General features: G+C 38.1%; 2 protein-coding genes across 3 annotated transcripts in view; one reads left to right on the forward strand and one right to left on the reverse strand.

Annotated features, from left to right (window-relative positions):
* NUP37 (nucleoporin 37) overlaps window positions 1-976 on the reverse strand; it is a 46452-nt gene extending 45476 nt beyond the window's left edge. The window contains exon 1 of the mRNA XM_025402928.1: window positions 786-976. The gene's annotated coding sequence lies outside the window, so the exon portion shown is untranslated. The remainder of the gene's footprint in view (window positions 1-785) is intronic.
* The window catches only part of PARPBP (PARP1 binding protein), a 64275-nt gene continuing 50992 nt past the window's right edge, over window positions 907-14189 (forward strand). Inside the window, exons 1-2 of one of the 2 annotated variants that reach the window (XM_025402927.1) lie at window positions 907-1013; window positions 2461-2616. Coding sequence is in view for 1 of the 2 variants with exons in the window: in XM_025402926.1 (XP_025258711.1) it covers window positions 2464-2616 (153 nt within the window). In the remaining variant the exon portion in view is untranslated. The remainder of the gene's footprint in view (window positions 1014-2460; window positions 2617-14189) is intronic. The other variant, XM_025402926.1, reaches the window with a different exon arrangement.

Raw genomic sequence — 14189 nt, forward strand, 5'->3', positions numbered from 1 at the left:
GAGCATCAGGATAAATAGCTAATGCATGTGGAGCTTAATACTTAGGTGATGGGTTGACAAGCGCAGCAAACCACCATAGCACACGTTTACCTTTGTAATAAACCTACACGTCCCGCACACGTATCCCAGAACTTAAAATAAAATTTAAAATAGTAATATTCTTAAAACTAGGCACAAGACTTTAACCGTCAGGGACTAGTGTGCACTCTGGAAGTAGCATTCCCACAGGAGAATTATGGGTTTTAGAGTTTTTGGTTTTTTAAAAAATTCGACACAAGCGTTGTCCTGAAAACAGACGGGCTCAGTAACAAACATATCAAGCATCTTAACAGCATCTACTGAGAATCAGATGAGTCCCACCTCGAGACGCTTATAAACTAGTAACCTTAGGAATGGACATCCGGGACTGAAAACTTGTTAAGGGTGACCAGCAAGTGTTAGGGACAGGGAGGCAGAGAGGTATAGGAAGTGCAAGAGATTCGAGGTCAGGATATTGTGCAGTTCCCACACCTACTGCTCATTAAAGCAGTGCCCAGGGCCTCACCATACACGTTCGGCAGGACTTGCCCCTGTAAAACTAGAAGGGCAGAGAAGAAGGGAGGGAACAAGATAACTCCCTGCAATGAGCCCCGACACCTCTCCCGGGCCAGGCGAGTTCCTCAAGACCCCGCTCCCACCTCCCGGGGCCCGAGGTGGGAAGGAAGAACTCCTGGGGATAGAATGGCAGGGCTGGGCGGCCGGCAGAAAAGCATCACGGCCTCTTGGGCTCCCCGCTCGATACGCACCGCAGAGCGCCGGGAACCGACCAGAGACAAGCCGGTCTTCGTTGGGGGCTCCTGCGACGCGCTCTGGCTCTGCTTCCGGGTCGGAGGGCGAGCACAGCGATTGGCTCCCGAGGTCTCCCGCGAGGTTTGAAATGTATTCAGCGGCGGCTGAGGCGGCCGTGGGAGGGCTGTCCTTGGGGGAACTTTCCGCAAGCTCAAGCGTACGTCTTCGAGTCTACCCCTAACCAGGTAAATCTCGCGTCTGCCCCACCCGCACTGTCGCATTTTTAAGTGATGTTTCAGGCTGTGGCTTTTGAGGGTGTTTTGCACTATAATACCCGGTCGTAGCAAAGTGCTGTGGGACCGAAGTATTATGGTGCAGTGACTTCGCGCTCGAGTCTGGTTGGGCCTGGGGGCTGTAGGTGGAGTTCACAGTATCTAGCGATGGAGCTGGAAGGTCCTGAGGGTTCGTCTGCAGCTTGGAAGACAGGCCGATAACTGATTAGTTACAGTTTAATATGATGCTTTAGGAACACAGCTTATAGAGTTAGACGTCTTAAGTTTACACTGTTTGTCCACTTACAAGCTGAGAGACATGGAGGATATTAGGTAAAATGAGGATAGTAACAGACCTGTCTTATTGGACACTTATGAGAATTGAGTGAGGTAATCAATATTAAGCTTTTGAAAAGCATCTCCACCAAGTAAGCTCCTAAATATTAGTTATTTTATTGGTTATGTAGTACAATGTAACAAACCATTTCAAAAGTTAAGGTTTTAAAATAACCCTTTCCTTCTGATTCTGTGGATCAGCAGTTTGGGTGGGACACTGCTAGGTGATACTCCGGTGGTCACGCAGGACACAATTCCTCCAGTAACCTGTTGTGACAACACATGTGAATTATCTACCAGGGAAGCTTATTAGAGACTCCATGCCCAGGGTTTTTATTGGGGGCTAAGTGCAAAGGCATCCACTGTCTGACATGTACCAAAATTCCAGACTCGCAAGTGTTTAGCATAAACTATATTGTTTGAATGAACAATTTAGCCCAGTGAACCACTCTTACTGGAAACGCTCCTGAAATCTAAGTTCCCAGACTGAACTCCAGCTTCAAAGGAGAGCATTCAGGCCTATTGTATTAGTACTTCTGCACATACCACTTAAGGCCTAAGCTCAACTCCCACAGCGTCATTCTTGCCACATTCTATTGGTTAAATCAAGTCACGAGGCTGGTCCAGATTCAAACAGGTAGAAAAATAGGCCACCTCTTTTGGGACAATGTAGGATGGGAAGAAATTGGCTTTTTAGTTTTTTTTTTTTTTTTTTCCAATTTATCAGATATTACCTATCTCAAAACAAATATATATATTTAAATACAACTTTAATTAGTTATGTTTGTAATTATAAGTTCGCAGTAAATTTGCATGTCTGTTTTTGTGTGAATTTTCAGAATTGAAGGCTGCATTTTGTTCTTTCAAAAGGTTTGGCTTAAGAAACCAAAGGGAAGGGAAATATGATTGAGCAGAAATTGTATTATTTTGTTTTCCTAAATGTAATTAAAAGCAATCTTGGTAAATACGAAATGACCTCTCATTCACTATATATTTTTCTCTATCTGTGCTTGCCTATACATGTTAAATGTTAATTTCCAGTTAACGTAAGGTACTTTAACTTTGTATTCTGTCCTACTTTAAGATAATGGCTGTGCTTAATCAGAAGTCTGTCCTGGATATGATTAAAGAGTTTCGAAAGAACTGGCGTGCTCTTTGTAACTCTGAGAGAACTACGCTATGTGGTGCAGACTCCATGCTCTTGGCATTGCAGCTTTCTATGGCAGAGAACAACAAACAGGTTGGTAAACTATATTTAGGTTAACTTGTTTTTTTAAAGCAAAATTTCATTGCTGCCCATTTGAATAAACTTAAGAATATTAATTTCCTTACAATATGTGCCCTTCTATGATAATACACCATTTTCACAAATGCCTCTGTGTATCTGTGTCAGAATGTTACAATTGAATTTGAAATTAATTATTTCAAAATTAGACTCTTCATATGTATGATTATGCATGGGACATGCACATTTGTTGTTTAATAGGAAGACTCAGGATAAACATGTAACTATTATTGTGGTCAAATTATTTTTATTTAATAAGACTTTCTTTGTTCCCTAAACTTTAAAAACTACTGGCTCTTGTACCCCAATCCTGGAAATTCTGATCTGCACTGAGATGCTGGAAACTGCCTTTAAACAATTTCCACAAAGTGATTCTTACTTAGGTAGCTTGAGCCAGACTAGTGTTTGGAATTAAGCCCTAGCTAAAGGGCTGGAGGTGTTCAGATGAGAAAAGGATGAATGTAGGGTAGAGTGGTAAGGAACGGCTTTGTGATATTAGATGGATTTTAGATAAAGGAAGAGAAGGCTGTAGAGGAGGCATGATGAGGAAAGTCAGTTCAGAAGAAGGGTTCAGGGGAATCAAAGTCATGGTTTGACTTTGGTAAAGATACCGGCTTGACTAGAGAAGAGGATTTTTGAAGGGTAGAATTAGTTTCAATGGGTCTATTGGTCTAGATATTGAAATGACATTCTGATGAGTTGTTTTAATTTTACATGTCAGTAGTTTCCAGATTTTTAGATTCCATAGACCAGTAAAATTCCTAAAAAATTATTAGACACTGACAGATTTTAATCATTTCTCATTTTTGCAAATAAGGCCATTGAGAAAAAATAGTTACTATATACTATGATCATCATTTTGAAAAAGGAAGAATATTTTAACACTTAAAAAGTATAAAATCTTAAAACAGGGATAGTGTTTTCTACCCAAGAATAATTGGCAGTTTTGCATATTTTAAACAATGCATGTTAAGATAAATTTTGAATCTCTGAAACAATGACAGTGATATTTTACTTTATATAGTCATTTTTTGAACAAATACTGAGTTTTTACTGTGTGTTAGACATCATTGTAAAAATTGGGAATACAGTAATGAAAGAAGTCTCTGTTCTTATAGAGTGAACCTTCTAGGGAGAGATAGCTAGTACTGTAAGATATTTAGTCTTTTAGGACATAAATGCTATTAATAATAGCGTTATTAATATGTACATAATAAATATACAGAAAAGAATAAAACAGATGCAACTAAGGAATATGCAGAGTTTGGGATAAAAGGGTTGTTGGAATTTGAAATAAGGTGGTCAGGGAAGGCCTCACCTGGAAAGTACTATTTGAGCAAAGATTTGAAAGAGGGGAAGTCATTAGCCATGGGGATTTTTATGGGAAGGGTCTATCTCAGGCAAAGGGAGGAGCAGGTGTAGCAGCCCTGAGGTGGGACTATGCCTGTAATGTTCCAGGAACAGTAAAAAGGCCAATACAGCTGTTTAAATAAATGTTAATCTCCTTCCCTCCACTAATTACTTTTTTCTCTTTTTCTATTTTTGAACTTCTACTATATGCTAGGCATTGTGATATGTGTTGGGGTTAAAACGGTGAGCGAAACCAGACTTGACTCCTGCTGTCATGAAGCATATTACCTAGTAGATAAGGCAGACATTAAGTAGAAGATCATACAAATACATGTAAACTAATAGCCATAAGAAGAATATGATGCTCAGACACCAGACAGTTGACTTCATCAGAGAGATCAAGCTGAGCCCCTCAGTTGTACTCTTTGATCTAGAGACTCTTTTTCACCCTCTCCAGGGAATGAACCTTCAATTTTCTGCCAAGTTAGATGATTATTCTCCCCTACCTCAACAGAAATTAATTATTAGGCAAAAATCAAAGCAAAGATTACCCAGAGAGATAAGCACAATACTGGAATAACTTCTAGAATCACTTCATTGGCAAATCTCTTCACCAACGCCTTCCACTGGGCAAATTGTTTTTCTAGGAGACATATTAAGAGTGTTGCCTTTAGAAGGCTTTGGCTTTATGTGGCGGGGTGAGCAGAAAGGGTCTCTGATTCAGCTTTCTACCTTTCTTGGACTCTTCCTTTGTCCTTTAAACTTTGCGCTCAGGGTTTAGAAAACCAGTTTCTAGAGTGCCAGGGAGTAGTAGATGCCTTGAAACAAACACAAGCCCCACCTTTTGCTTACCCTTCTATATTGGCACTTTCTCTTTGTTTTTGACCTTTTGTAGTTTCTCTTTTATAGACTATTTAGTCATGCTTTAAAACATTTTTTCTATTTTCTCCTGTAGTTTTAGGTATTCTGTACCAGGAAGTTTTTCTGCGTATCAAGTTAGCCATATTGCACTGTTGGTGTGTCTGTTTTAAAATTGTAACAGATGGGGCCGGGGGCGGTGGCTCACGCCTGTAATCCCATCACTTTGGGAGACTGAGGCCGGCAGATCACGTGAGGTCAGGAGTTCAAGTCCAGCCTGGCCCACTTGGTGAAACCTTGTCTCTACTAAAAATATAAAAATTAGCTGGGCATAGTGGCAGGCATAGAGGCAGGATTATCACTTGAACCCAGGAGGCAGATGTTGCAGTGAGCCACTGTACTCCAGTCTGGCCGACAGAGTGAGACTCCACCTCAAAAATAAATAAATAAAATAAAATTATAACAGTATCAGTTCTTTCTATATCTTTTTTTCATCCAACATTATTTTCAAGATCTTTTCAGGTACTGATAGAAAAGTTAATCTAATTTATTCATTTTATCACTCTCACATGTTCCTTTAATATGACTGCTACATTTTATTTATTGGTGGATCTTTAGACTGAAGTTCTTTTGTGTTACAAATAGTTTTGCCTTGAAATGAAATGTTTGTACCAAGCAAGAGGTTCCTTAGGCTCCTTATTTAAGTAGTTACATGATAGACACTTTTTTATCTTGCATGTGGCAGTTAGAATTTACATTTATGGGCTAGGCACACTGACCCATACCTGTAATCACAGCATTCTGAGAGTCCAGGATGGGCAGATTGCTTTAACCCAGAAGTTCAAGACCAGCCTGGGCAACATGGCAAAACCTCGTGTCTACAAAAAAATACAAAAATTAGCCAGGTGTGGTGGAGTGCGTCTGTAGTCCCAGCTACTTGGTAGACTGAAGTGAGAAGATCACTTGAGCCTGGGAGGTTGAGGCTTGCTGTGAGCTGAGATCACGCCAGTGTACTCTAGCCTGGGCAACAGAGTGAGAACCTATCTCAAAAAAAGAGAGAGAAAAAAAAAGAATTTACATTTATATCATCAATGGAAGAGAGTGCCATTTTTTATCCCTCTTTCCATATTAGATGTCAGATTTTATTATAAAAGAGAAAAAATCGTATTTCATTTTATTTTTTGGACAGCTACCGTGTTTAAAAATTTGTTTAAATGCTTATTTGATCATTTAGGTATCTTTTTCGTAGTAGATTCATTTTTAATAATGAAATAAACTAGAAATATTCTACACATATATCAGCTGGAGGTTGGTTGTATATAGCATTGTAAACCACCAGTAGAATAGTGTGCAATAATTAAATAGCTTAGGTACGTGTACATTTATTGACATGGAAAAATATTCAAAATATATTGTTAATAAAACAGAGCAGTTTGTATTATGGCTAAGAATAAATGCTAGGGAGTCAGTTGGCTTGGGTTCACAGCCTAATTCAGCCTTTTGGCTGAGTGACCTTAGACAAATCACTTAATTTTTAAAAAAACATAGTTTTTTAAATTGACAAAAAATTGGCTAGTAACCATCATTGTCTTTCTACTTCTGTAAGTTCACCTTTTTTTTTTTTTTTTTTTTTTTTTTTTTGAGATGGTGTCTCACTCTGTCTCCCAGGCTAGAGTGCAGTGGCACAATCTTGGCTCACTGCAAGCTCTGCCTCTCGGGTTCACACCATTCTCCTACCTCAGCCTCCCTAGTAGCTGGGACTACAGGAGGATGAAACTCCATCTCAGGAAAAACAAACAAATAAAAAAAAAAAGAAGTGGGCAAAGGATATGAACAGACACTTTTCAAAAGAAGACATACATGTGGCAAACAAGCATATGAAAAAAGCTCAATATCACTGATCATTAAAAAAAATGCAAGTCAAAACCACAATAAGATAGCATCTCACACCAGCCGAATGACTATAATTAAAAAATCAAAAAGTAACAGACGACTGGACACAGTGGCTCAAGCCTGTAATTCCAGCAGTTTGGGAGGCCAAGGTGGACGGATCACTTGAGGTCAGGAGTTTGAGACGAGCCTGGCCAGCATGGTGAAACCCCATCTCTACTAAAAATACAAAAATTAACTGGGCATGGTGGCATGCACCTATATTCCCAGCTACTTGGGAGGCTGAGGCATGAGAATCACTGGAACCCAGGAGGCAGAGGTTGCAGTGAGCTGAGATTGCACCACTGCACTCCAGCCTGTGTGATGGAGCGAGACTCTGTCTCAAAAGAAAAACAACAGGTACCGGCAAGACTGGAGAAAAAGGAACACTTATACACTGTTGGGGGAGTGTAAATTAGTTAAACCATTGCGTAACGCAGTGTGGAGATTCCTTGAAGACCTAAAAACAGAACTACCATTTAACCCAGCAATCTCATTATTGGGTATAAATCCAAAGGAATAGAAATCATTCTATCATAAAAGCATGCATGTGTAGGTTTATTGCAGTGCTATTGACAGAAGCAAAGATTTGGAATCCACCTAAATGGCCATTAACGATAGACTAGATTAAGAAAATGTGGTACATATACACCGTGGAATACTATGTAGCTGTAAAAAGGAATGAGATCATGTCCTTTGTTGGAAAAGGAACTAGAGACCATTATCCTTAGCAAACTAATGCAGGAACAGAAAACCAAATACCACATATTCTCACTTACAAGTGGGAGCTAAATGATGAGAACAAATGGACACATAGAGGGGAATAACAGGTACTGGGGCCTACTGAAGTGTGACGGGTGGGAGGAGGGAGAGGATCAGGAAAAATAACTAATGGGCACTTGGCTTAATACCTGGGTGACAAACTAATCTACAGCTGGGCATGGTGGCTCACACCTATAATCCCAGCACTTTGGGAGGCTGAGGCAGGCAGATCGCCTGAGGTCAGGAGTTTGAGACCAGCCTGGCCAACAGGGTGAAGCCCACGTCTCTACTAAAAATATACAAATTAGCCAGGCCATGATGGCATGTGCCTGTAATCCAAGCTACTTGGGAGGCTGAGGTGGGAGAATCACTTGAACCCGGGAGGTGGAGGTTGCAGTAAGCTGAAATCACTCCATTGCATTCCAGCCTGGGGGATAGCGACAGAGTGAGACCCTGTCTCAAAAAAGAATCTGTACAACAAACCCCTATGACATGAAGTTACCTATATGACAAACCTGCACATGTACCCCTGAACTTAAAAGTTCAAAAGAAAAAATCCATTTTGAGTTGATTTTTGTAAAAGAGATAAAGGTCTAATTTCATTCTTCTGCGGGCAGATACCCAGTTGTCCAACATTTATCGATTAGACTGTTCTTTCCCCATTAGGTGTTCTTGGTACCTTTTTTGAAAGCCAATTGCCTGTAAATCTGTGGATATATATTTTGGTTCTCAGTTCTGTTCCATTGGTCTAGCCGTATGTTTTTATGCTAGTACCATGCTATTTGGATTACCATAGTTTTGTAGCATATTTTGAAGGTAGGTAGTGTGTGCCTCCAACTTTTTTCATTTTGCTCAAGATTGTTTTTGCTGTTTGGGGTCTGTTGTAGTTCCATATAAATTTTAAAATTGTTTTTTCTATGTTTTTGCTGTTTGAGGTCTGTTGTAGTTCCTACAAATTTTAAAATTGTTTTTTCTATGTTTTTGCTGTTTGAGGTCTGTTGTAGTTCCTACAAATTTTAAAATTGTTTTTTCTATTTCTGTCAAAAATGGCATTAGAATTTTGATAGGAATTGCATTGAATCTGTATATTGCTTTGGATAATATGGACATTATAACAATATTGATTATTCCAGTTCATCAATATGGGATAACTTTCCACGTATTTGTATCTTCTTTAATTTACTTTATCCATGTTTTATAGTTTTCAGTGTGCAGATCTTTCATCTTCTTGGTTAAATTTATTTGTAAAAATTTATAGCTATTGTAAATGGGATTTTCCGGATTACTTTTTCAGATTGTTTTTAATGTGTTGAAGTGATACTGATTTTTGTATTTTTATTTTTGTATCTTGCCACTTTACACAATTTGTTTATTCTTATGGTTTTTGGTGGAGTCTTTATGATTTTCTATATATAAGAACATGTTATCTGTAAACAGGAACAGTTTCACTTATTTCTTTCCAACTTGGATGCCTTTTATTTGTTTTTCTTACCTAACCACTCTGGCTACACCTTCTAGTACTATGTTGAATAGAAGTGGGAAGAGTAAGCATCCTTGTCTTGTTCCTGATCTTAGAGGGAAAGCTTTCAACTTTTTCACTATTAAGTGTGACGTTAGCTGTGAGTTTGTCATATATGGCCTTTCTCATGTTGAAGTATATTCTTTTATATCTAATGTGTTGACAATTTTGATGATGAGAGGATATTTAGTCAGATTTTTTTTCTGTATCTTTTGAGATGATCATAGTGTTTGGTCCTTCATTCTGTTATGTGCCATATTTTGTTTATAGATTTGTGTATGTTGAACCATCCCTGGTATGAATCTGACTTTATCATCGTGAGTGATCCTTTTAATGTGCTGTTTAATTTGGCTTCCTAGTATTTTGTTGAGGAATTTTGCATATGTGTTCATTATGGATATTGTCCTCCAATTTTTTTTTTCTTGCAGTGTCCTAGTGTGGCTTTGGTATCCAGGTCATGCTTGTTTCATAAAATGAGTTTGGAAGTATTTCCTTTTCATTTTTTTGGAAGAGTTCTTAGTTCACACAGAACATTCTTCAAGATAGATCATATGTTAGCCCACAAAACAAGTCTTAACAAATTTAAGAAGATTGAAATCATACCGAGTATTCTGATTAAAGTGGTATGAAACTAGAAATCTGTAACAGGAAGAATTTTGGAAAATTAACAAACACGTGGAAATTAACCAATGATTCGAAGAAGAAATTAAAAGGAAATTTTAAAAACCTTAAAAAAATGGAAGTACAACATACCATAACTTATGGGATGGAGCAAAAACAATTCTAAGAGGAAAGCTTACAGCAATAAACACCTACATTTTTTTTTTTAAAAAGATCTTTAATAAACTTAACGTTAAACCAAAAGAAACTGGGAAAAGAACAATACACTAAGCCCAAACTTAGCAGAAGGAAAGGAATAATAAAGATGAGAGCAGAAATAAATGAAATAGAGACCAAACAACCAATAGTAAAGATCAATGAAGCTAAGAGTTGGCTTTTTGAAAAGATAAACAAAATCAACAAACCTTTAGGTAAACTAAGAAAAAAGACAAGACTAAAAAAAAAAAAATCAGAAATGAAAAAGGATACATTATAACTGATACCACAGAAATAAAACAGGCCATAAAAGACTACTATGAACAATTTGTATGCCAACAAATTGGATAACCTAGAAGAAATGGATAAATTCCTTGACACGTACTATCTACCAAGACTAAATCATGAAGAAATAGGAAATCTGAATAGACCAATAAAAAGTAAGGACATTGAATCAGTAATAAGAAGTCTTTTATTAAAGAAAAGCCCAGGACCTAATGGCTTTACTGCTGAATTCTACCAAACATTTAAAGAACTAATACTAATCCTTCTCAAACTCTTCCAAAAGCATGCAGAAGAGGGAACACTTTCAAACTCATTTTATGAGGCCAGTGGGTAGGTATTCTCCTTATAGACTTTCTGTTCATATCCTTTTCTTATTTTACTATTGAGTTGTTTTTGTCTCTTGTTTTTGTTTTTGTGGTGAGATAGGCTCTCACTCTGTCACCCAGGCTGGAGTGCAGTGGCACAATCATAGTTCATTGCAACTGCGACCTCCCCAGGCTTAGGTGATTCTTTTACCTCAGCCTCCCAAGTAGCTGGGACTACAGATATGTACCACCATGCCCAGCTAATTCTTTTATTTTTTATAGAGACAGGGTTTCTCCATGTTGCCCAGGCTGGTCTTGAACTCCTGGGCCCAAGGGATCCGCCTACCTCGGCCTCCCAAAGTGCTGGAATTACAGGCATGAGCCACTGTGTCTGACCTCTTTCTTATTTGGAATATTTCTATATGTATTTTAGATATTCTCTTTGTTATAAATTTTGTTGGTACTGAAAGGGAGGCAAAATTTTACCTCCACCCTTTTAGGGTTTTTTGGCTGGGCCTGAGAATTAAATTGACATAAGACAGATCAACAGGAGAAAATCATACAACTTTAATATGAGTATTACATGGCACAGGAATATGCATAAGGAAATGAAGACCAAAAGACAAGTTAGAGTTGAGCACTTATATACTGAATCAGAGAAAGAGTAGTAAAATGAAAATGTGACGAGGCAAAGGAACTTGGCCTAGGGTGTTTAATTGGATGTAGTAGTGGCCAGGAAATAAAGATTAGTTTAATAAGGTTTGTTTGTATAGATTTCCCTGGACCTCAGCTTATACTCCTTGATGATAAGACTGTTACTTATATAAAGAGGATATCTTTCACATGGGAATTTTGTCTTCTGCTTTGAATAAACAGAAGGAAGTTCATAGTGATCATTTTGCACCTGCTGTTTTTCAAGTACTTTTAGCCTAAATTTTCATTTTACCAGGTGGCATAATTTGGGGGTGGAGTGATCTTAATTCTTTCAGTATCTTCTAGTTTTACCTACAAATTTTACCTTTTCTCCATTTTACCTACTTTAACTGGATGCATTTCCCTTACACTGTTGTACCTGCGTTTATGTGAGATACCATTCTACTGGGTCTTAAATCTAGTATGATCATCTTTACCTTGATGTCCCTGTACTGTTTCCCACATCATTTTTTTTTTCGAGATGGAGTCACTCCCACATCATTTTTTAAATAGAGCACATTGTTTGCTTTTTCAACTTACTTTCCCATTCATACTCTTAGTCGTACTGGCATGTGCCTTGTTCACTCAGTCACTTAAGTTGGTAGCCTATTTTTATTTTAATTCATTCTTCTTTAGTAGTGTGAAGAAATAGTACTAAGGTAAATGATGGATTTGAGAATATTGAATAAATAGACTAGCTAAGGGTTAAACCTTGGTGACCATACACTGGAAAATAATGAGAGAGGAATTGAGGCCATTTTTCAGAATCAGTCTTGTATAGTGATTGAAGGCTGTTATTCTGCAATCAGACTACATTCAAATCACCTCCTTTCATTTATTTATGAATTACTTCTAAAGAAATAAATAGATTTTATCAATAAGCTAAGTGAAATGTACCCTGAAAAACATTTAACCCTCATTGTAAAAATTTTGACATACTGAAATACTCAATCCAAATCAGTTTTTCTTCAGGATTTATCTATGTAGCAGTCACTCAGTGTCTCTACTTGCTAATTTTCTACTTGCTAATTCACTTAATTCAGTGTGAAACTTCAGACTCTGGGTGGGAAAGAAGAGGTGAGTTACAACTGAGCTTTTCACAGTTCTTTTATGTGTGTGCACATGTGCAGTGGTGTGGTGGGTTGTAGGTCAGTTTTATTTCAACTTTCCACATACAGAGTTAGCTTAGGCATCCTCAACTGTGCTCAGACTTCCAAGTACTCAATGATATGAAACAACATACATATATGTCTGCAGGTGCATTCATGAGTAGCATATAGTAGTTAAAAGTAGATAGAGTTGGTTGTGTATATCCATTGCTTATATTTTTTATCCTGTGTTTGAGCTCTATTTACGTTTCTCTCTTGTTGTCTTGTTTTTTTTTTTTTTTTTTTTCTGAGACAGAGTCTTGCTCTTTGCCCAGGCTGGAGTGCAGTGGCGCGATCTCCACTCACTGCAAACTCCCGGTTGACACCATTCTCCTGCCTCAGCCTCCCGGGTAGCTGGGACTATAGGCACCCACCACCATGCCCAGCTAATTTTTTGTATTTTTAGTAGAGATGGGGTTTCACTGTGTTAGCCAGGATGGTCTCCATCTCCTGACCTCGTAATCCACCCACCTTGGCCTCCCAAAGTGCTGGGATTACAGGCGTGAGCCACCACGTAGGTTTTTAATTCTCTGAAGTTTGAGAAAATAAGTCTTAAAGTATAATTCTTACAACTGAATTTGACTACAGTAAAACTTTTGAATACCTAGTAGAGTTGTTAGTCTGTCTAATGGCATATTTGTTTTTTCTTAACTGTTAAAGTGGGAGAAAAGAAAAGATATATTAAAATACCCTTTACATTTTAGGTTTTTAGCATGTTTTTTGAGGGGGAAAATTTTTTAGCTTGAATTATACAGTGCCTCTCTAGCAGTTTTATCCTGCTAAATTTTTTTTTTATTATACTTTAAGTTCTAGGGTACATGTGCACAATGTGTAGGTTTGTTACATATGTATACATATGCCATGTTGGTATGCTGCACCCATTAACTTGTCATTTACATTAAGTACATCTCCTAATGCTATCCCTCCCCCATCCCCCTACCCCATGACAGGCCCCAGTGTGTGATTTTCCCCTTCCTGTGTCCATGTGTTCTCATTGTTCAATTCCCACCTATGAGTGAGAACATGCAGTGTTTGGTTTTCTGTCCTTGCGATAGTTTGTTCAGAATAATGGTTTCCAGCTTCATCCATGTCCCTACAAAGGACATGAAGTCATCCTTTTTTATGGCTGCATAGTATTCCATGGTGTATATGTCCACATTTTCTTAATTCAGTCTATCATTGATGGACATTTGGGTTGGTTCCAAGTCTTTGCTATTGTGAATAGTGCCGCAATAAACATACGTTGTGCATGTGTCTTTATAGCAGCATAATTTATAATCCTTTGGGTATATATGCAGTAATGGGATGGCTGGGTCAAATGGTATTTCTAGTTCTAGATCCTTGAGGAATCGCCACACTGTGTTCCACAATGGTTGAAACAGTTTACAGTCCACCAACCGTGTAAAAGTGTTCCTATTTCTCCACATCCTCTTCAGCACCTGTTATTTCCTGACTTTTTAATGATCACCATTCTAACTGGTGTGAGATGGTATCTCATTGTGGTTTTGATTTGCATTTCTCTGATGACCAGTGATGATGAGCATTTTTTCATGTGTCTGTTGGCTGCATAAATGTCGTCTTTTGAAAAGTGTCTGTTCATATCCTTTGCTCACTTTCTGATGGGGTTGTTTGATTTTGTCTTGTAAATTTGTTTAAGTTCTTTGTAGATTCTGGATATTAGCCCTTTGTCAGAAGGGTAGATTGTAAAAATTTTCTCCCATTCTGTAGGTTGCTTGTTCACTCTGATGGTAGTTTCTTTTGCTGTGCAGAAGCTCTTTAGTTTAATTAGATCCCATTTGTCTATTTTGGCTTTTGTTGCCATTGCTTTTGGTGTTTCAGTCATGAAGTCCTTGCCCATGCCTA

Source organism: Theropithecus gelada, chromosome 11 (genome assembly GCF_003255815.1).
Source record: "Theropithecus gelada isolate Dixy chromosome 11, Tgel_1.0, whole genome shotgun sequence".
NCBI classification, from domain to species: domain Eukaryota; kingdom Metazoa; phylum Chordata; class Mammalia; order Primates; family Cercopithecidae; genus Theropithecus; species Theropithecus gelada.